The following is a 22,723-nucleotide window of genomic DNA, read 5'->3' on the forward strand; positions in this document are numbered from 1 at the left end:
CTTGGTTTGATTGCTTATTGTTTTGTTTTTTTTCTCCTCCTACAGGGGTGATCAGCCAGTGGCAAGGCGAGTCTAAGGAGCGGGTCATCTCGCTCGTCCTCACCCATCTCCCACTGCTCAAACCCGGCAACGTCGAAGCCAAGGGCGAGTACATGCGCCTGCTGCCACGCATCCTGGCTCACACCATCGAGCATGGCCGTCACCTGGAGGAGTCTCGCCAGCTCCTGTCATACGCCCTCATCCACCCTGCCACCTCCCTGGAAGACCGCTCTGCCCTCGCACTTTGGCTGAACCACCTGGAGGAGAGGGCGGCTGCCCGGGGAGACTCACTGGAAAGGCCTCCTCCTTCTGGACCGCACCATCACCACCACCAGTCCACACCTCCATCCACCCTCTCCTCATCAGGTTCCTCCTCCTCCACTAACACCTCTTCATCAGGCAATCTCTACTCCTTGCATCACCACCAGCGCTACGGCTCGGACGACCGCCTCAATGGGTGGCAGAGCTCCAGGGATTCAGGGCTGGGCGGAGGCTGGCATCAGCAGCAGCAGGGCTGTGAGAACGGGCACCTCCTTCTCTACCCGTCATCCTCTGTGCCGGCAACCATCAACACGGTCGGGACTGGTGGAAGCGGTAACACTCGTAAGTGAAGTCTCCTCTGTCCTGTGTTCCTTCAAGTGCACTGAGCATATTTCTATTCATGTGGAGCTTTAACAGGAGTCCGCACATACAGAAAATCAGCGTGCGTGGTTATTTCTCACAGTGCTCTCACAGTGTAACACTTGATAATGTAATGTAACAGCGCAGGTTAACTTACCTTAACACCTTTTCAAAGTGTGATAAAATAATAAAAATATACACATGTAATGAAAAAATATGGCCTTTTAAAATATCTAAATATTAAAAGAGCACCAGCATCTCCAAATCTGGTCCATCATGGCATTTTTATTGCTTTTTACCACCAATACAGTGTTCTCTCTCATCCATACAAATGTCATGTTTTCATCAGGCGTCCTAGAGGATAGGTAAGGAGTTAGGGATGGCCATGAGGACTCGAGTACTTGATTTGGACTTCAGTATTTGTTTGACATATGAGAAAGGTGCGTTTTTTCGGTCGGGACGCAGTGATGGAACTGTTACCTATGAATATCTGTACAGATCCATGTAGCAAAAATGATAAGTTTGGACAGCCACAAAACAAAAATACGTAGTGCAAGCTGTGTAAAGTTTGACTTGTGTATTATAGCTTATCTTTGCAGTCTGTGCAGCGTACAGGTAGGCTAACCCTAACCCCTACCCGCATTTCCTATGGGTGTTCATTTTGGGCCATTTTCTTTTTGCGAGTACTCTATAATGACTTAATGTGAGCGCTTGAATATGGATAACTTTTAAGTGCATACTGATACATACTGTAGACCACCAGTATGACTACAGATTGATAGAAGGGCTATAAACTTAATCGAATCATCCCATTGGCCATGGGAGGTTTTTACCCGTTTGTTCCATACATTTTATCATCTGACTGACTTGTATAATCGCCCTGAAAACAACCTTTTTGATACTTATCAAGTTATTAACTTGAAAATGGGGTTGACCTTCTCAAAAATAATGTGAAGGGATTTAAACTAAAATGAAAAAACAATAATACTTTAAATGATTCACCGTTGAGAATGTTAAGTATTCTGTCCAGGTTTCCTCTGTTACACTCCCTCTTCCTGTCTGTGTTTTTATTTCATTGTCTTCGTTAACTGGAATCAATACTGCAGGAAACAGAGGTGGGTTTTTACTGGAGGATCCTCTGAATCATTTAATTACAATAGACATAAAACAACAGTAAAATCTAAGTGGGTTAGTTTGTCTCCTTACCTTTTCCATACACAAACTCTGTTTGTTTGACAGAGAAGAGAGACCGTTAAAAAATGCCTCAAATAAGAGAACATCTTAGCCCTTACATCTGCCCACAGTTTAGATTCCTTAGTCACAGGTTTAAGGTAATCCATCAATAATTATGCTCCTTTCATTCATTAGAATAAGATGGCAACTTTATTTCCTTTGATTGCCCTACTTCACAGAAAAATTGCCAACATGTCACACTATTTCACACTGTGTCACCCTTTGCACACGGAGAAAAACTGACTCCTTGTCAATCATTTTGTTGTCAGTATGCAGACATTTTTTCCGTGAAGCAGGGCTTTAACTTTTGGCTATACACACCTGACACTATCTTTTGAAAACCTTGGATTCAAGGGCACGAACCCTTTCACAATTCATTTACTTGACTCACTTTTATTTCCTTTGATTACCTTATCTTTTCAGATGTGAGATGGGCTTTTTAACCTCAGACTGGCTTTTGTACTTCTAAAGTCAAGGTGGTCAAAACCACTACACCATCTGAGAACACCTCAGTGATTATAACCACCTACTCTGGGCTGGCCTGATGATAACCTCTCTGTCTGGGGTGGCCACCTGATCACCCGCGCCCAGACTAGGGTCTCTAAGCCTCTCCGTTGAAGTTAAGATTGTATGAATTTACTTTAGCATCAGCTGTGTTTGATTGGATATTAAGAAATTACACATATACAACATCTGTATAGCATTTGGCAGCACAACAACGAATACAATGCATCTTTAAATTCAGTTCAAATGCCGGTTTCATTATAACTCCATTAAAGACAATCTAAAGACACAAAGTGCACTCCAAACCTACCAAACTCACTAAATACACCCTGAACACAGTAAATACACTCTGAACAACCCACACAGCAACTACAGAGGCTGTGTGAGGTGGAAGACAACACACACAGAGGGCAGGGCTGTTGAAATTGAACATAACTATGGTCAGAGCAGGATATTTCCAGACAAGAATGCAAGGGCTCTGTGTTTTTTTTTTTTCTGGGAGATGAAAGAAACAGCTGAGGGTTTATAAATAAAGACACATTTAAAGCCCTGCTCGCTGCTCCAAGAAAGATCCTCTTGTATTTTTGACTGCCAGCAGCTTCAGTCCCACACAAAAGACCTCAGGATTTCACAACTGATAAACTAGAGTTACCCCAGCTGCCAGCACCTGATTGGTGGACACGATGAGCAGATGCTCTTCTCAACTAATGAAATGTTGATTACAGTAGAACTGATGTGTGGATATTCAGTGGTATGCAAATTTAAAGCACATAAATCTTTTTACTCAGATTCAGCCACCAAGTCTCCAGCACCCCCCTCCCTAAATACTGTTCATCGGGTCATGATGGTGATTACAGGAGTATAATTGTCCAGCCACATCAACCTGTGTGCCACTGACACCACATCCTGTTGACCCCCCACCCATACTCTCAGCCGTAGTCCAAGCCACAGCAGCACATACCACCCATCCTTTCCCTTGTAAGGCAGCCTTTGTGGGAGACTGTATTTAGGGAAAATGGCTAATATTTAGGGACTGGAACTTGTAATGTTAGCTGGGCACCTATTTTAAACGGGGCCCATGAAGTCCTATACATAGCGCCAACAGTAAGAGGACCGCATATAGGAGGAGGAGGAGAGAGCCTGGAGTATTGGTGGCAGCTTACCCCGTCAGAGCGGCGACACAAAAAGCTCTCTGGCTCTCCACCTTTTCATTCTGTTTACTTCCTTCGGCAGGAAAACTCAGAGATGTTAGAGCTGCTGTTACTGGGGTTACAATGTTAGGATCTCAGTAGTAACAGTTACCTTTGTTTGACCCCAGTAAGCCTCCATCATGAATCCATCCTGAAGTGCACAGGATTCAATTATTAATTTAGAAAATAGGTCAGAGAAGAAGAAAGAAGAAAGGTTTATCATACAGACCGATGTCTTGGGAATGGAATCATTTCATTGCTGTAGGTACAGGAAACATCAATGATAGTTCTACCTTACTTGGGGGATGTTATTTTGCTTGTAGCGTCAAGTTTGAGTCTTAAAACCAACAAGCAACTTAAGGAGAGAATTTAGATCCAGACCAAGTGACTGTGTGTGAGTTAATATGGCTGTTTCGTTTAGCAGCGCATGTTAAACTCGATAAACTGACTGACTGTTGAGCAGACATTTTGCAGTACACATAGATTTAAGAATATCTAAATGCATTTTAGAGATGGAGATTATTAAAATCTGGATGTCAGCAGTCACAAACAAACTAGATATCAGGAGAGTTTTGTGGGTTCACTGCCTGGCAGATGCAGCCTCCTCCCTCCAGCTGTCTCTGGTTAAATCACAAACAAATACTGCGCTTTAATTTCACATCTGAGCTACTTTTACAAGTATAGCTGTTGAAATCTAATGTTAGCCACAGATCAGAGATTTTGCAAAGCAGTAAACATGTTTTTTGATAATGTGTGGAGAAACAGCTAAATGAGTTCATGTGTTCAGTGTTTTAAACAAAGGATTGAGTGAACAGCAGTATTTTCCAGAATGATTTATTGCAGTCATCACTAAGCTCTAAAAGTCTGCACCTACCTGACTGCTCTTGCTGTCGTCTTTCAGTCCTGACGAGTGGAGGTGGCAGCCAGCAGCACAGTCCCCTGAAGCGCTCTGTGTCCCTCACGCCTCCCATGAGTGGCCCCAGCAACCAGCCTCTGGGCCATGTCTGGCTGTCCCAGGAGGACCTTCGGACCGCTCGAGGCCCAGCCCCAGACCACGCGCCGCTCTCACCCCAGAGCAGCATCGCCTCCTCGGGCAGTGGAGGCAGCGAGCATCTGGAGGAGGCTGGTTTAGGAGGAGGGTCAGGTCTGCATCGCAGTTCCTTCCATGATGAGGGCAGTGGCATGAGGGGTGAGTATGACCACGTACGTTTAGTAGAACAATTCAGCTGAAAGGGAATGCCACGGACTTAGTTGCAGTGTCACTACATTTTAACACACCTTTTTGGCCAGACATACTGTCGCTACTTTTCCTTGAAAAGAAACACCAATAAAGAGCAACATGCAACTACTATCTCAAAGTAGAGGCCACAGGTGGTTTATTTCCTTGTCTTATTTTCTGATAATTATATCAAGTTATTACAGTTAATTCAACAGTTGTGTAATGTTTGTAGAAGTCATTCCAACATAAAAAATATTACCTCTAGTTGATGTAAAAAATGTGTTTAAATCCATAAATGCAGTGTTGATAGATCTTATTTTAAACTGTTTTATGGGCCATTTAAATTACTTGGCTTTCTAAAACCTGCAGATACCATGTTCTGACCTAGGTAGAGGTAGACAGTGCAGTGCAGTGTGGTCTGGAGAGCAGGGGATCAAGCTACAGGGAACAAATATTAACATCATTTGGTGTGAATATTTAAAAATGGAGCATCAAACTGTGTTGATATTATTGAATAGACTGCGTTGTAATGCTTGATGATGTTCTGGGTGATTCAGGGTGAATGAAAAACTGACTACATTGATGTAAGCTTCTCTTTTAGACTTTGGCCCTGATTTTTCACCTGCAGACAGCTTTTGGAGCTCCCCAACAAAATCCTCAGATCAGAGGCAAAGTGGAGTTGGCTCGGCGCTTGCACGTCGGCACTCGAGCGCTATGTGTGAACTGTTCAAAGAAGTGAGCTGAGAGGCTTGCTGATGCATCACACAGATGCTCCCCAGATATCTAGCAGGCTAAATGACTGAGCCTTTGGACAGCCAATGTGAGTGCAAGACACAGGTTGAGGAAAGAGACAAGGACTGAGCATTGTGGTGCTCTACAAGGTGTATGTGTGCATTTGTGTGTTTGAGAGGAAGAGATAGAATGACAGAGAGATGGGAAGAGAAGATGGAAGGTGGACTGTTGCATGCAGTGTTTCTGTAAGTTATTAATAACTTACTCAGAACGCTGCATTGTCACTTTTTGACCTGCCTGCCTGAACCTGTGATATCTCCTAGTAAGCACCTACGGGGCTGACTCGCGCTTCACATGACACACTCATTGGGGATTCCTCCCAGTGAAAGATCTCGGAGAGTCACTGGTCAGTCATGTAAAATGAAAACCAAAATGACTTTGAGACTCTTGATTACAAGAGAGCAAGTTGTGTGGTGTGAGCAGTACAGCAATCTGACAACTCTGAAAGTGGTGTAGTGTGAACCTTGCTTTACATGCATTCACCTAGAGGCTCTGGCAAGTTGTTTATCCAGTCAGAGCAGTTTGTCAGGGGAAGCAGAGGCCAGAACTGCTAACCTCCGTGACCTTACTCTGAGGCTATCACTCTCTCCTCTGGAGGTGAAGCCTTCAAGCAGCCTCTGTCTTATCTTTCAGAAAGATTTTTCATGTTCTCATGTAGCTAAACAGGAAGGCAAAACTAACATTCTTCACCGACAAGTTCAAGAGAACGAGCTATCATTTGTCATTTTTACTTTAGAGGAAAATATTGACGGAATATTCCAGTTATCTGTTACTGCCAGAGAAGACTCTGCGCTGGGTGTCAAGTGTCAAGAGGTGGAATAAGGTTTACAGAGCACTGACTTCTTAAGATTTAATGTTGGTGTTTGTGGACTCCCATGGCTAAATATTTTGTTTAATCCATCACAGATTTGGTCTTAAACTATATGAAAAGATCTATTATTCATTGAAATCAAACAGTGGTGTAATTGTGATCAAACACTCAGTCTGTATTACTTTACTGGAAGGTGGAGGTCTGCTTGTACAGTGGGATGGACAGACCAGTCCCTGGGTGCACAGTCATAAAAGTCCGTGTTTGCTGTCAGACCTTCGGCAAAGATGTCAAAGTGAGTCGTTAGATGAATATAGTGCAGCAGATTAACAAAAGAAACATACCATAAACATGAGTAAATACAGCAAACAAAGGAGAAACGCACATTCACAGAGGTTATTCAGTGTCTTCTAAGTTGCACAAAAGAGACTGCACCTAGCTTTACTCTGAACTGCAAAATAGGACAAAGATGTCTCACCAAATAGCTGCTAGCAAACACTCTCAGTGGTTTGAATGAGCATGGACAAGCTGAGCATTACTAAGCCATGTCTAACTAAACATGTGATCAGTAAGAATTTAATCAGTTGATCATTCTGCCAACAGCACTTCTTTCTTAATGCTCATACTTTAGCTTGATTTAATCTCACATATTTATATTACACACATGCACATTTGCCTCAGATAGTTTATACATTACAAAAACAACATTTTCCAACATGTAGACCATGTGAACACAACACTAATTTGTCAAAAATATATCTTTTTATTTTTATCTATGATGAATACTTTCAAAACATTTTACTATGGTATTATATATTTTGTCCAGTCAGTATGTAAGGATATACTGAGGGACCAATGTATGTTTGTATACATTGATTTAATCTGGAATGATGTTAAGGTTGATATCCAAAAATGTATTTCAGCACTATTCTCTTTTGCAGATGATTTTTTATGCAATATGTATTTATTTTTATTTCCTATGTATGATCAATTTTTATTGACAACAAAAAAAAACTGTGTAGGTTCTATGTTGACTGCAGCAGTGATAATGTAGGAATTAAAGCTGCCCAATGGAATTATTATTATAATAATTGTCTTCTGCCTCACAGATGTTCCTGCGTGGCTCAAGAGTCTCCGTCTCCATAAATACGCCGCTCTCTTTTCCACCATGACCTACGATGAGATGATGTCACTGACTGAAGAGCAGCTAGAGGCACAGGTTTATACACAAACACACACACACACACACACACACACACACACAGACGGACAGAGTTCATTTCAGTTTAATTTGTTGGAGGACCAAGAACTTTATAAGAAGAAGTTGTGGCAGTGTAGTTTCGTTCTACACACTGTTACAAGTTGTGTGACTAAGTCAATTGAGTCAGTAAGGGCTGTCCCCCTGAAAGTCGAAGATTTGAATCATCAGTTAGAGACCTCAGTCGGCTGAGGTTCTTCAAGTTGGGCAGTCGGGATTTTTTGGTTTTGTTTTGTTATTGCACCAGTCAGTGTTCAGCGTACTTCTGGGGACGTTTTGATCTCCACATCTAGCTGCAGAGCGAGCGCACCTCACTTTCATGCTGCTCTCTGGTACAGGCAGCTGTGGACTCAGACCCAGTAAGTCTGAGTGAGACGTGGGCAGCTGCCCGGAGGAACAGAGGCTTTGCCGAGGCTCCGAGATAACTGCTTAGAAGTGGTTAATTTACATAACACAGTCACTTTTTTCAATATAGTCTCTGGCTTTTGTTTGATATCTACTGTTGGCAAAAAATGTTGCACGATTCCGATCCATCGTTAGCATAGTTAGCATGCATTAGCTCAGAGCGCGACCTTGGCTTGTTTACGGTATTGCATGAACATCGCAGTTAACCAGAACATCCGACCAAAACCCATTCAAACTCTTCATTCATTCACAATTCTGTGGCTAGGGCAACAACTCAGGTCCCTCTTTACTTCTTGTCAATGACTGCATTAACATTAATTCCAACAGGAAATACACAGGGACCCATTTATAATATTTATGTTGTCAATTTTGAAGCGGGCTATATGGGGAAAAAGAGGAACAAATAGGCAAATATTTGTATTAAACAGCCAAATCGGATTCAACTGCTGTTCTGAGTCAACATTATCAAACGCATACAAACCTTATTGTAATGCACCATTTCAGACACTGACATTTTTATGCAAGGCAGTACTTCAAAAGACTGCATTTCAGGGTGCAGGTCTAGTACACAAGTGGCAGAAACTAGTATTAGATAAAAAGTTTTAATCAATCTTAGTTCAGAAAACAGATGTGTTCCTGTAACTAGCTTTAGCCAGGTCAAGTTGATAGGTTCATAATATTTTAATAAATGGTACAAGACTAATGGAGCGATTGTTTTGCTTGTACTTAAAGACATAGAGGAGTTTATTCTGAAAGAGGATGCAGCTAAAATTACCACAGCTCACCGGGAAGCCGTATACTTCCTCCAGGTGCTGCTGACTCCTTCTATTTGAACCCAACATAATGCACAGCTACAGTGAAACGTGCTGAACTTCAACAGAGTGAGAGATGTCCTGTGTGACAATGGATTCAGTTTACTGCTGTTGGCTTGACCTAGAAATATCTAGATTGGCAGTATCAGTTTTTCATGGGACATGTAAGAAGTTGTATCAACTAAAATTAATCAGCTGGAATCAGTTTTAACCCTTTCTGCTGTCCCAACCAAAGATGAGATAAGTCATTTTTCTCCAAGCGTCACTGGCTGCTGTGAATTTTCCAGAAAACCCTCACTATTGATGAAACTAGCAGACCCTTTGAAAGAGCATTCACATTCTGGTTTTACACTGCACATCTCTTTATCTCAAGGAATATGTATCAGCTGTTTGACACAAAATTCTTTCCCAACAGAAGGTCACTAAAGGAGCACGACACAAGATCGTTATCAGCATCCTGAAGCTCAAAGAGAGGCAGAACCTACTGCGCAGCTTGGAAAAGGTCAGTGACTATACACCATGTCCTATTCTTTTTCTCCTCTTAAAAAAATCTCACAAAGATTTTAGTCCTACCTGAAATTATTTGAATTCAGAAATTTTGTTAATTTATTTGTTATCGATAATTGAGCTTGTAACCTTCACCACCACATCACCACCTCGCTTCCTGTGTGTTTGTGAGAGAGAGAGTGAGGGTGGCCATTCTCAGTGGGTGTTATGTATCTGAGATGGCAGCTAAGGGAACACCTAATCCAGGAAGGAGAGTTTTGGTCTCCGAATTTAAACTCATCCGCCCCCCTTCTGCCCCTCGCCCCTCCATTCAGCCTTCAAAGCAAGACAATGGCACTCAAGGGCACACCGCAGGAGGGACTTCTTGGGCCGGCTAAATTCAGGCTTAACCTTTTCACCAACGCTTCATTTAAAAATTTGTTACCGCTGTATTGGTAGGGCTGGGGAAACAAGACACCTGTTGCTTGGTATTTTGGGTTTACACAGACTCGTGTAGAGGACTGCTGGGAGGCTGATATGGTGCATGTGGACACAAGTATTGAAGGAAAACCGCATGTATGTATTTTTGGTTTTACTTTATTCTCTGCTCTATCACATGGCAGTGTGGTCAGGGATCCATCCCCTCTGTTGGTCTGTTAGTCTGTCTCTGTCTTTATATTCAGCATGTTCATTAAAAGTAATATAAATTTATTGTATGATTATGTTAAAATTTGTGTCAGGGAGGTGCAATACGATGGTAGATGAAGCTGCAATACTTAGCCCCAAACCCATTTCTTATTTTTTTCCCCCTACCCCTTGTTTTCAATTGCCATCTTACCCCTCAGAACAGAGTTACAAAGGGTAGTGGTTGAAATCTCCCACTATGAGATGGGACAACCCTTCAAGATCCTGGTATGTTACTGGTAGTCGTCAATGCTGGCATTTAGGTAAACAGACACGACAAGTGTTCGGACATTGTGAATTTGCTGTCTTCTGCTGTGGTGATTTCTCGTGTGGGCTGTAGGCAGCACTTTACAGTTGTCAGGATGTCTGGATTTGTCCAACTTAAGTTTCATGCTAGCATCGCTCAAACTAGTCATTAAAAAAAAAGAAGAAAAGAACACTGCTTCCTTACCAGGCCACTAGTGGTGCTCTGTGGTTTAACGTTAGGTAGTAAGGGGGGCTATATGTCAAAAAAATTTGTGACTGTCATGCACAAATCTGCCATGACATTGTAACGTTAGCTAGCTAGCTTGTTAGCTACCGAAGCATTGGCATACTAGCGATTTCTTTTGTTATGTTTGTTGTTAAGAAAAGGACCATAATACATTGAAACTACATTAAATTAAGATAATACTCTGGTTACTGTCATTTTTAAACCGTCATTAACGAAGAAAACCTTTTGTGGGTTTCTTTTGTTGCTCATCCAGCTGTCTTGCCCATGATTTCTCATAACACTTGTTTTGGTGAGTGCCTCTTAAAAGCCTCAGTTTGGAGGGCCAAGTAGCCCTAACACTTCACTCTACCCCTCTGTCCCAACAAGAATCAGCACCTGACCCCTGTAAACGTGAACAGAGGGCTGAGTGTTAAGTGGTAGGGGTAAGGGTTGTGTTGGGATTTGGCCTTATTCTTGACATCTTTATTGTAAATGCCACACCAGATCTGTCACTCAGATAGATGTCCTTATTATTCTACTGAGTCATATCATCTGCTCCTCCCCACACCCTCCCTTCTCTTCTCTGCTGTCATTTACCACCACTAGGATGTGTTGGAGGGCAGTAATCTGCGCGCCCCGCTGCAGGAGCTCCACCAGATGATCATGACGCCTATCAAAGCTTTCAACGGTGGCGAGGAGGCCTCCCTGCAGCGCCCCCTGCTGAGCCACGAGGGCAAGAGCGCAGCGCCAGGCTCCCACCTGACTGGGGTTGGCGGAGGCGGAGGGGAGGCTGAGTCAGGCGCAAGCGTCATCGCCGAGGGGGATCTACCCGGCCAGTTCACACGTGTCATGGGCAAAGGTGAGCTCCGTGCACCAGCACTCATTATTTTCATGGACTGTGGGAGGGTTTGGTTTTAATGTTTTATTTTCCATCTCTGCCTCCTCCTCAGTTTGTACCCAGCTACTGGTGTCGAGGTCAGACGAGGACAACATCAGCTCCTACCTACAACTCATCGACAAGTGCCTTATCCATGAGGTACCCACTCCCTCTGGAATACACTTATGTAGTCCACACACTTTTTATCAAAATGAAAAATCAAAAACATAGAAAAACACCACAAATACACACAGCACAAATATACTATGAACAGACAGTACAGGAGGTTTAGACCTGATATCAGTCAGTGAGAATTTAAATTTCAAATAACCAACATGTCTGCATGTAAAAAGTATATAATCAAAGTTATGTTTTTCAGTGTTGTAAGTTTTGACTTTTTCCTGAAATGATTATGCACAAAATGATGGTCAAATAATATATATTTAAGTTTAATTCATTTTTTAAAAAAATCCTAAGAGAGCTTTTCTACTAATGGTTATCACTAATGCATCCGTGATTCGGCACGTAATATTTGGTAAACATGTAATAGGTCTATTAGTCTATTAGTCTATTAGTACATACACATATGTACATACGTGGGACTGCCTCCCGGGTAGTAATATGCAAAATATCTTAACTTTCTTCATTCAATTATTAACATTTCAGCCCCCTGCAGAAACTTTCACAGAATTGAAATTTAGACAGAATTCATCAACTTGATAATTTGAGTTGTGTGTCAGTAAAATTAAATACCACAGATCATAGACAAGTTCTGCTAGTTAAAAGAGGAATGCTCAGGGCGTCGGTGGCTTAGTGGATAGAGCAGGCGCCCCATGTACAAGGCTGTTGCCGCAGCAGCTCAGGTTCGACTCCAGCCTGTGGCCCTTTGCTGCATGTCACCCCTCTCTCTCTCCGCCCTTCATGCTTAACTGTCCTATCTATAAAGGCAAAAATGCCCAAAAAATATCTTTAAAAATGCTCTCACCCAGACCACTCTGTGCCTGTCTGTTTCACTGTGATATTGTAGACTTCGTGCAGTACCAGGTTTTAGATTTACTCCCATGTGAAGCAGACTTTGGGTCATTTTTTGTGACACAATGTACCTGAAAATCCTCCGCCGTGCTTCATTTCATCCACAATTCGTACTCTCTGTTCTCCCCTCCCCCCTCCCTGTCAGTCCTTCACTGAGACGCAGAAGAAGAGGCTGTTGTCATGGAAACAACAGGTCCAGAGGCTGTTCCGGTCCATTCCAAGGAAAACCCTCCTTGACATTGCAGGGTACCGACCGCAGAGGAGGTAAACGCACAGACATGCGGTGGCTTTCATTTCCTGGGTTTCACTGCCTGTGATGAGAACACTATTAATCAAAGTCACTTTAACTTTAATAAAAAGAAGCAGAAAACCCCAATTAGAAAAGACACAGACTTCTGGCTTTAAATGATGAAATGAGTGGGAAATGTTAGAATATAATTGAAATTTTAATAAAGTTCACTGCTTCCTCTTGACATGTATACAATTATAAAAGGTTAAACATAGACAAAGGTAACGTTGCATCGTATTTCAACACATATGCAATGAATGGCAACTAAACATTCAGCTAAATAACACTCGCTGTATTATTTTTAAAGTAACAGATCGCTTGTTTGAAAATGTAACGTTTCTACTCCGCTGTTCGTTTGGTCACTACTGCAAAACCTCACCTCGGTGAGTTTACGGTTGGGGTCAATTTGTTCATATGGAAGTTTAAATGGAAGTTAGCCTGCGACAACGGTTGCAATTGAAATGGTACACATAAAAAATCGCCGTTGCTTTGATCATCCTGCTACACTGATTTGAATGGGAGTGTCAGTTCTACTCTCCTTCTGCTTCTATGGAAGTGAGTTAGAGAAAGATTTATTCATTAGTTTTTTAGACAGTTGGCAGATTTTGCTAAAGTAAAGATAAAATTCAAATTAATATGATAATTTAATCTTAAATGAATTAAAAGAAAAATTCTTTTTTTTTATCATTACTGCAAGTTCAGCTTTGTTCAGGACATTTATCATTCTCCTCCCGAACACCACAGCTTCACCAAACCAGAGGAAAAATTGCAGTGGTGATGAGCGTTGTGCAAAAAATGTCCACTGCTTGTTATTAAAATGTCTGACTTTGTTTTCTTCTTTTTTTAATAAAGATTTGAGTATATATTTAACTTATCTTGCTCCTATTTACCTTACTGTGAACCTTGGTGAATGCTTAACTGCTCTTTTATTAATACAATTTCAACACCTGTCATCAGGATTCTGCCCGTGCTTTCCTGTATCTTACTTTTTGTCTCGTCCTGTTGCAGCCGCTTCGGCCAGTCCAACTCTCTCCCCACCGCTGGCTGTGTTGGGGGCACGGGGGGCGTGTCGGCCAGGAGGAGCCTTCGCCAGTTTCAGATGCCCTCCAGGAGCTTGCCAGGTGCCAGGCTGGGCCTGCTGGGCAGCGGGGGGCTGCTGGGACCCACACCTCGCAGCTCCAGCAGCACACCCACCGGTCCCAAGCAGGGGAGACAGGTGAGTGAAACCAGCAACCAGACAGGAGAGGTGAGCGTAAACCAGCAGGGAGAACAGGGAGTTAGATTACAGGGTGGACAGTATGGAGAGAGGTATGATGAGCCTTTCAGTGTCCAGAGAGTGTTACTATTTAGTAGTTTTTCTTTACTATACATTAATGCATTCATTTTTTGTAACCACTTATCCTGTTGGGGGTTGCAGGGGGGCTGGAACCTATCCCAGCTGACATTGAGCGAGAGGCGGGGTTCACCCTGGACAGGTCGCAAGACTATCACAGGGCTGACAAACAGAGAACATTCACGCTCACATTCACACCTACGGACATTTTAGAGTCACCAATTCACCTAGCCTGCATATCTTTGGACTGTGGGAGGAGTAGCGGTCATCTTGAGAGATTTTCAAACCTAATTAATATGCTCCGTCAGTTTTATATTTAGTGTTATTACTTAATCTAGTATCAGTAGATGTGGTCAAAGACATGAGATGAGGCTGGATAGTTCAGATTATTTCCTAAAAGGCCTGTTAATTAAAATTCTCTAATTAAAAATGAGAGCTGAGCTAATGGTATCATGGTGTGTGAAGTGACTGGAAATGCTGAATGGCAGTGGTGTTCGTGACTGCACAGAGGAAGATTTTGAAATGCGTAATAATACATTCCAGGATGTTTACAATGACCTGGGCAGCAGAATTCCTTCTTCAGCACGTATCCTGCTTGAAATAGACTTTTTATTCCATGACAAAAAAAATGTGGGGTGAGGATGAGGAGCAGCGGTGGTGTTTGGCGAATGAAGTGAGGTGGATGGAACTCGTAGGCAGGTCACCCCACATACCAGAGGCCCTGCGTCAGTGCCGAACACTGAAACAGGAGGAGCTGTGGAGCTGTTGCAGGCCCATCCTGGCACACTTCGGTCTGGGCTGACCCAGTTCATTGGAAACCTCTCTCCTTCTCTCTCTCTCTCTCTCTCTCATCCCTTACAATGGGAGGAAATACCTCAGTTCCTCCTCCTCACGCTGGACCTTCTTGTGTGGGACTGTAGTGTGGATGTGTAGAGAGAGAAAGAAGAAGAAGGAGGGTGGGAGGGAAATATATGAGTCATAGTTTGGGAGAGGTAGCTGTGGTGTTGGAGGAGGAGGGGCAACAAGAGAGTTTATATGAGTGTGTATGAGAGTGAGAGAGGCAGTGAGAACAGTGCACAGGCATTTCCTGTTTTTCCCTGGCCCGTGGCACTGAAGGGCTGCGAGGGGAGGTGTTGGGGGGGCGGGTTGGTGGGGGGTTAGTGGTGTTGGGGGTATAATAGGCAGGTTACAGGGAGGAATTCATGTGGTGAGTGTCTGAGACTGTCATTAGGTGTGGGCCAGACATCCAGACAGGAGCGTGGGGAGAGAAAATGTTGAAGAAGCTGCGGCCTTGATCTTTCACCCAACTTCTTTCAAGCTTGCATATTTCATTTTCCTCTTTGATCAGTGAAAGTTTCAGCAATGTGTGAAAGCAGTGATGCAGGGAATGAATGTAAGGAGGAGGATCTTTGAACATGAAATTTGTGCATCGAATAATGATATATTATTATGTTGTCCGTGGTACATTACAACTGTGTAACAATAGGCCTGTCACGATAATTGCTTTTGTTGGATGGTATATTGTCCCAGATATAATTGAAATTAAAGATACTATTGTCTTTGAGAAAGACGGGAAAAATGGTTACCCTTTTGTTATGTTCTCTAAGGTTTTAGATTTCCCACCTACTTGAGGTGTTGGACCTGGACTTGTATAGCGCCTTTCTAGTCATTTGACCACTCAAAGCGCTTTTTACACTATGAGTCACGTTTACCCATTCACACGCTGGTGGCCGAGGATGGAAGCTGGGTGGTTTGCTGGTGGATATAAGGAGTGGAGGATGAAGTTGTTGGAGGGTTAAAAGTACAAACTATGGAGTTTTTGGCTTGTTGCTGGGGATGTGCAAGCTAGCGATTATCAGGACTGAGCCTCTTTCATTCTAAAATTGCAGCTGCAGGCTACTGGTAAGATAGGATGTGTCGTCTTTTAATGTGTTGTTTTATTTTTCTTCGGACTTGTGCAAGAAGGTGAGGAAGGAAGAAAAAAAGATGGTATTGCAGCGCTGAAGTCTTGTTATGATCTGGCATCATGTTGGCTAAAATGTTGGTGACATTTTTAATGTAAACAAACAGGCATGTAAACACAACGGGCAATATTGAGGTCAAAAAAACGATTGACTTTATGTGTCCATATAGTACCATAAGTTGATAATGTAATCATCGTGACTGGTCTGTGTAACAAAAGTTAAAGTCTACATGCAGCCCAAAACTATATCGTGTTTAACTTTATTTGTTCATAAAGGAACATTCAACATACGCCATGCACCCTAGAAAAATATTGATTTTGATGATGATTTCTGTTTTAGAAAAACAGAATTGGTCTTCAGTTTAAACAAAAGTTACATTTAAAAATAGAAAAGTTTAAAAGTCTCAGCTACATAATTTAGTGACTCCTTCGGGATAAGTTGATACATTTTACAATTGATATGTTGATATATTTTACAAGTGTTATCAAGCAGAATTTGTATATTAAATATAGTTTTGTTCATTTTGAAAGCAGAAGCAGAAATTGTATGTCTTACTGTTCTGTCAGTGAACAGTGTTGAAGCATATTAATGACAGTAGTAGTAGTAGTAATAGTCCTACAGAGATTGCATGTTCAAGAGGTTAATTTAATGCTGTTGTTTAAATATTCTCCTCAGGGTCTCTGGTTTGCCAACCCCGGAGGAAGCAACAGCATGCCCAGCCGGACCCACAGCTCCGTGCAGAGGACCCGCTCCCTGCCGGTTCACACCACACCACAAACCATGGTCATGTTCCAACAAGCAGGTGAGAATCACAGGAAAACATCCTCAGAGTTGTTTATTGTGACCAGTTTATACTTATAATCAGTGTTTTTTTTTTTATTCTGTATTTAATATCGACAAATTATTGCTTCCACATCTGAAATGAGACACACCGCCAAAATCTGCTGTGACAGTTTTTCCCCCTTTAACACTTAAATCTCCTTTTAAAGGCAGTAATGTATCCCGTAGTGTCTTACTGTCAATTTTAATTTATTTTTCCATCATCTTCTCTTTTTAAAATTCAGACCTGACAGTACTGGCATGTTTGGGCTGGGCTTTGACCCATTTTGGTGTTCATTCAGTGGTTTTAGGTCTAAAAGTATAATATTAGAAGTAAATATTATATTAAATATTAAAGTCCTTGTCTCGTTTTACCTCAGACACACAAACCACTCTGCAGCTGAGCTGTTCTGTTCAGATGAAAGTGTCAACCAAAGTGTTGAATTTCGACAAAATCGAACTTCATATGAAGCTCAGAACATTGAGTTTCAGCTCTGTTCACTTTCTTCTTGTTATCATGGTGAAAAATCTGGAAACACACAGGAAATAATTATCCAGTCGTCGGTTCTTATGAATTGACAATATTGGTCTTTATGCAAGACGAGGCATCATCTCAACATAAAATAAACAAAATTGCATCTAAACATGAGGAAGTCATCCTTGGTAATGGAGATCATTTTTAGCCTGGTCTTGCCTTGAAAGGCCCCGGCTCAGTGTTCACACAGGGTTGGGTCACGGTGACCATCGGCGCCAGGCTGAGTGACCTGTAGTAGCCTCTGCTGACTGGACTTTGTCCCACAGGAACAATGGACAGTAATAGGACAAGCTGGGACTTCCTCTGCTCTTGTCACACACACACACATAGACACACACACACACACACACACACACTAGAAATGTTCTCTTTTTAGAATGAAGAGGAAAAACAGATTTTAAAAAAGCAGGAGGGAAGTTGGAGGGAGAGTGGAGACTGTATGTGAGAGAGGAAGAGATAGAGGCAGGGAGGGAGGAAAGAGTCAGAGGAGTCTCACAATGAGGCTCTTTGTGCAGCGAGGACATGGCTCCCTGGCCCACTTTCCTTCCCTTCCTTCTCTCCCTGACTCGTTCTCTTTCTTAACTTCCCCTCCCTCTTTCTCTCTCATCCCTCCATCTCTGCTTCTTAAACAACTCTGCAGAGTCATGCACTCATAGCAGTCACCCTCGAGGGTGGCTGTAGCTGGGTCTCGGCCAGAGCAACTGATTTGAAAGGCTAGACACCCCCCACACTTTCACACACACACACACACACACACACACTGACTCTACACGTATGCGCAATCTTTCTTTCTCTCTGCCAACAGATGTATAAAGAGACTTATTAAGTGAGACACAGCAGAGAAAATGAGGGGATGAAGGAACAAGTGTGTGTATAGTTTACTTTAGTGTGTGTTTGTGTCGCTGTGAGTCTGTGTGTACAGGGGGTGGAGGGATGTGGGGGGCGGATTTGGAGCCTATAAATAGTCCAGTGTGGACTACTGGGCCTAACTAAGCTTTTCTCTCTGGCCACAAGGGATTTTCACCGCCCGGCCTGTGTTGAAGACTCAGCTAAGGACTAAATGGCTGGAAGGGGTTGCTAGGCTGTACTGTGGCCCAAATACAACCCCCCACCTTTACCCCTCAACACACACGCGCTCCCCTCTCAAACCTCAGCCCAACCCTCCACAAAACAGTCTCCACCCTGCTCACACGTTAGGCCAAGACAGCAACCAGCACCTGAGAGTTAGAGAAAAATAAAGGGGGCCTTAAAGTTAAATTTTTGTGATGAGAATCCTTTGATAATATTATAGTTTTTTCAGTGTGTAGGATTGAGGGGGGTTTATTGGTGGAAATTAAACATAATGAGCTACCTTAAGTTACGTTATGGGTATACACTGTGCGTTTTGGGGCTGTCCCAGACGAAAGATGACCATCGTGGGAGAAACAACAATGTCTTTGGTCGTGGCTCTAAAACAGTGGTCTTACGTCGGACTGTGAGACAGGTTCAAGGATGGCCGTTGTCAACGTCATGCGACAAAAGATAACCTGAGATAAAATTCTGACTAATTCTGACTGATTCCGACCTACGTCTACTAATCAACCAATGGGAAATGCAGCACGAAATGACGCAATGGTCACCGCGACACCGGCACTAAACCCAAACAAATGATCGCTTGCCATGGAGGTAAAACGAACAAAAAGAAGTCTGTGGAACTCCCAGAAAGAGGAAAGTTTGGTGGAGCTGTGGCACCAGAAGCCTTGTTTATTTGATGTTTCCTCCTGCTGCTATCATGACTGCGAGAAAAAAAGACGCTGCATTGAAGGAAATTGTGGAGGAACTGCAACTTCCAGGTGAGCAAGCTACCTATGGTGCCGCAGATGGATGACGTACACTGATGCAGTGCACGCTGATGGCGTTGCATATTGACGCACGTCGTTACCTGCGATTCAGTAGTAAACAGCCATCGTACAATCTGCACACATCAAACTTGACGTCGTACCAAAGTATATTAGATCCACATCTCACAGTGTGTCATGCAATAGTCTTGTAAGATTGCTAAAATCGCACAGTGTATAGAGGGCCTTAGAGTGAGTTGTTTATATCTACATAGGTAGCGGTTCCTTGTGTACGGAGCGTGCCATGTTGCACTGCCATGTTTCTACAGTAGCCCAAACAGAGCCTCTTGACAGGGCCTTTCACATCAGCCACCATAGTTAGATCTCTATCTGTGACAAGCAGTGTCGAAAAAATGTTGATTTATAACCTGTGGTGCGGGAGTTGCCCATCGCCAACATGCTGAACAACGTGGAGAAACACTCATTTGTAATGTGAAATTGCTTTATTCAATGTTTATACTGTTTTAAATGACCGGAACCATTTCTTTTGGAGATGAAGATACTTCTACAGATAATTTGGCTCATGGTAAAAACTCTTTAACGCCTGGATCAGAAATAAGGCGAGCACACTTTCAGTTATCAGGAAAAAAAGGATGAACGCACATTAGCATGGAGTATGCAAGCCACCCATCTGCTACGTGCCAAAAAGCATCAGAGAAAAATTGATTTGTAAAGTGAAAATGCTTTATTTACTACTTTAATCACCTGGTTCATTTTGTTTTGAGGGAGAGACCTCTGCAGATAATTTGTCTTACTGTAAAAAAAAAACTCCTGAAAAATAAACACTGAAGAAGTCCCAGCTGGGAGAAGCTTCAGCTTGTTGCAGTCTGCAGTCTTTGCGGTTAGTTGTCACTAAATCCCCCTCAATCTTACACCCTGAACCTTTAACATAATCCAAATAACGTTACTATTTATAAACTTGGAAGTGAGTAACTGTAGCAACAGGATGTGCAGTATGTCTGATAATTAAATCACTATACTGCTTTAATGATGTGAGGGCTGTAATTAGGGATTATTTTCAGAATTGATTAATCTGCCAGTTATTTTCTCAGTTAATTGCTTAGTCTGTGAAGTGTGAAGCTCAAGGTGACATCTTAATACTGCTTATCTTGTCCAAAGACTATAAATAATGGACATCACCCAATGGCTTGGGGACTCCCGTTTGCAAGGCTTGAGTTTGGCATTTGAACTGTCGCCATCTTGGAAATAGAGCCAAAAGTAACCATATTTTGACAAGAGGGCAGAGCTGTGGAGGAGTGAGGGCTGGATCTGACTCCTAAGCTGCCTCACAGACAGCCTGTCACTCAAAGCACCGTTAAATATGCGTAACTTTAAGCCTTAATAAAATGTAAACGAGGGAGTTTAATAAAAATTGATCATGCATACAGTTGTCATGAAGGGGAAATTAGTGATGGAGACCAAAACAAATTTTTGTACCAGACCGTAAACATGTTTTTTCTGCTGTAAAGTTGGGCATTTTAACTTGGGGGGTCTGTGGGGAGTGACATGCTTTTGGGGCCAGCCTGAAGTGGCCATTTGATGAACTGCAGTTTTTAGCATTTCCTTGCTGGCTTCATTCTTTAGCCAAGGTTGCTGCTTGGTTAATGTTTAACCCACAGTCAAAAACAAAAAGATATTCAGCTTTACATTAAATACAAAAACTAATCCTCCTACAGTGTTTTGTTTCTAAACAGTGCTACTTGAACACACCATACAGTATTATCAGTTTTTAAATGTAAAAGTATGTGTTTACTAGGAGGACTTTAAGACAGAGATGACAATTAGAGGGAGAGATTATCATAGTAATATTTCATATTACCATGCAGTTAAAAGCAAAAAATATCACTTACATTTCATGTTATTTTGAATTAGTGAATTTAATTTTGTCCTCAATCTAGTCTCCACACCTTCACACACACACACACACACACACACACACACACACACACACACACACACACACACACAGTCACTCAAAGTGACAAAAGACGCCATGCCCCTGCAGTCATTGTTTTGATGTAGCATGTGTCTCAGTGCTGGGGTTAACAGTGTGGTATAATCTGATTATTGAGGCTGCACTCTGGTTGAGTGGACGGTATTGTCCCAGTGGACTGATCTGAATTCATTTCTCTACTTCTTTGCCAACTTGTCATCTGACGCCAATTTATTAAAACAAAAAAGGCAAGAAAAGAAGTTTGAGCATTATTATGATTCTGTTTGATTTTGATCAAAGGCCTCTGACTCAGATGTGTGAAGTCATTAAATAAATTTTATGCAGCTTGTCAAAACATGAGAAACTATTTGGCACTGATATTGTACATAATTTCCTTCTTCTGAGAGGATAAACCGTACCTGCTGTGACCCTCATCACCAGGACATTTTATTCACATTATCTGTTTGATATGAATATAATTTAATCACTGATGTTTTTGTTCCTGTACAGATCTTCAGTTACCGGTGACAGAGCCAGACATCAACAATCGCCTTGAGTCTCTGTGTCTGAGTATGACAGAGCATGCCTTGGCAGGTAAGGCACAGTTTTTAATTAATCCTAATAATTATTCCATTAAACGTAAGAATCAAAGATACAGTTGCTCCAGAGATTAAGCATGGTTCAGGAGCATGCAGTGCAGCCCTCCTGTCAGTCAGTCTCGCTCTTACATTACATGAACACTATACTGCCTTTGGACATATTCAGGATGTGATGTTTAAGTGGATCATGGAGTAATGTGGTTATTCAAATCCCTCTGTACATGATTATCATATCAACCAGGTTTCTGATGACTGTCTGGCAGTGATGTTCACTGCAGATATCAGTGTCTGTCTTCTCTGCACCGGCTGAATTATCTCAGCTGTTGAGAATGAATCCACTTCGGTTTCCGACTGCAGTGGCGCTGTTTGATTTTAAAGCTGTTTTGTGCATTTGATTTCTTTATTTTGTCGTCAAGAATGAAAGACGAGAATTATGAACAAAAACAAGCGTATATCCCCATACTGGGCTAGACAATATATTGATATGTGAGACTAGATATCATCATAGATTGAAGATATCTGTGTTTTTGGCTGGTTTTAAAGGCATTACATTGATTTTCAATCTATTATGGTGATTTTTTTCCACCCATTTTTTATATATAATACTGTATGTGACATACTGGTATATGAATTGACCCTTCACTAAGTCCCGCCCCCGGACGCAGACTAGCCAGTCATAACGTAGCATCGGGCCAGCTCCGACCAGGGTCCGACAACAACACAGCTGTGTTCCATTGACTCTAATGCAATCGTTTCAGATTTCCTTCATTTGCAGGCTGGTTTTGCGGATTTGGATCTAAATGTTGTGCCTGGGGCACGTCGTGTATTAATGATACTCGTTACCTGGAGAGGTTGGAAAAAGATATACATTTCTTCCCTGTTCCAAAACCAAAATCAAACCCTGAAAAGTGTAGGGTTAGCTAGCTAGCTACTGAAGATATA

General features: G+C 42.3%; 1 protein-coding gene across 4 annotated transcripts in view; it reads left to right on the forward strand.

Annotated features, from left to right (window-relative positions):
• Positions 1–22,723, forward strand: part of samd4a (sterile alpha motif domain containing 4A) — a 66,686-nt gene that overhangs the window by 33,137 nt on the left and 10,826 nt on the right. For 3 of the 4 annotated variants that reach the window (XR_007570141.1, XM_050047179.1, XM_050047170.1), the window contains exons 3-13: positions 46–642; positions 4,489–4,776; positions 6,603–6,701; positions 7,516–7,625; positions 9,297–9,383; positions 11,130–11,382; positions 11,474–11,559; positions 12,578–12,696; positions 13,730–13,937; positions 16,694–16,820; positions 21,693–21,776. Coding sequence is in view for 3 of the 4 variants with exons in the window: in XM_050047179.1 (XP_049903136.1) it covers positions 46–642; positions 4,489–4,776; positions 6,603–6,701; positions 7,516–7,625; positions 9,297–9,383; positions 11,130–11,382; positions 11,474–11,559; positions 12,578–12,696; positions 13,730–13,937; positions 16,694–16,820; positions 21,693–21,776 (2,058 nt within the window). In the remaining variant the exon portion in view is untranslated. The remainder of the gene's footprint in view (positions 1–45; positions 643–4,488; positions 4,777–6,602; positions 6,702–7,515; positions 7,626–9,296; positions 9,384–11,129; positions 11,383–11,473; positions 11,560–12,577; positions 12,697–13,729; positions 13,938–16,693; positions 16,821–21,692; positions 21,777–22,723) is intronic. The other variant, XM_050047189.1, reaches the window with a different exon arrangement.

Source organism: Epinephelus moara, chromosome 1 (assembly GCF_006386435.1).
Source record: "Epinephelus moara isolate mb chromosome 1, YSFRI_EMoa_1.0, whole genome shotgun sequence".
Classification (NCBI taxonomy): domain Eukaryota; kingdom Metazoa; phylum Chordata; class Actinopteri; order Perciformes; family Serranidae; genus Epinephelus; species Epinephelus moara.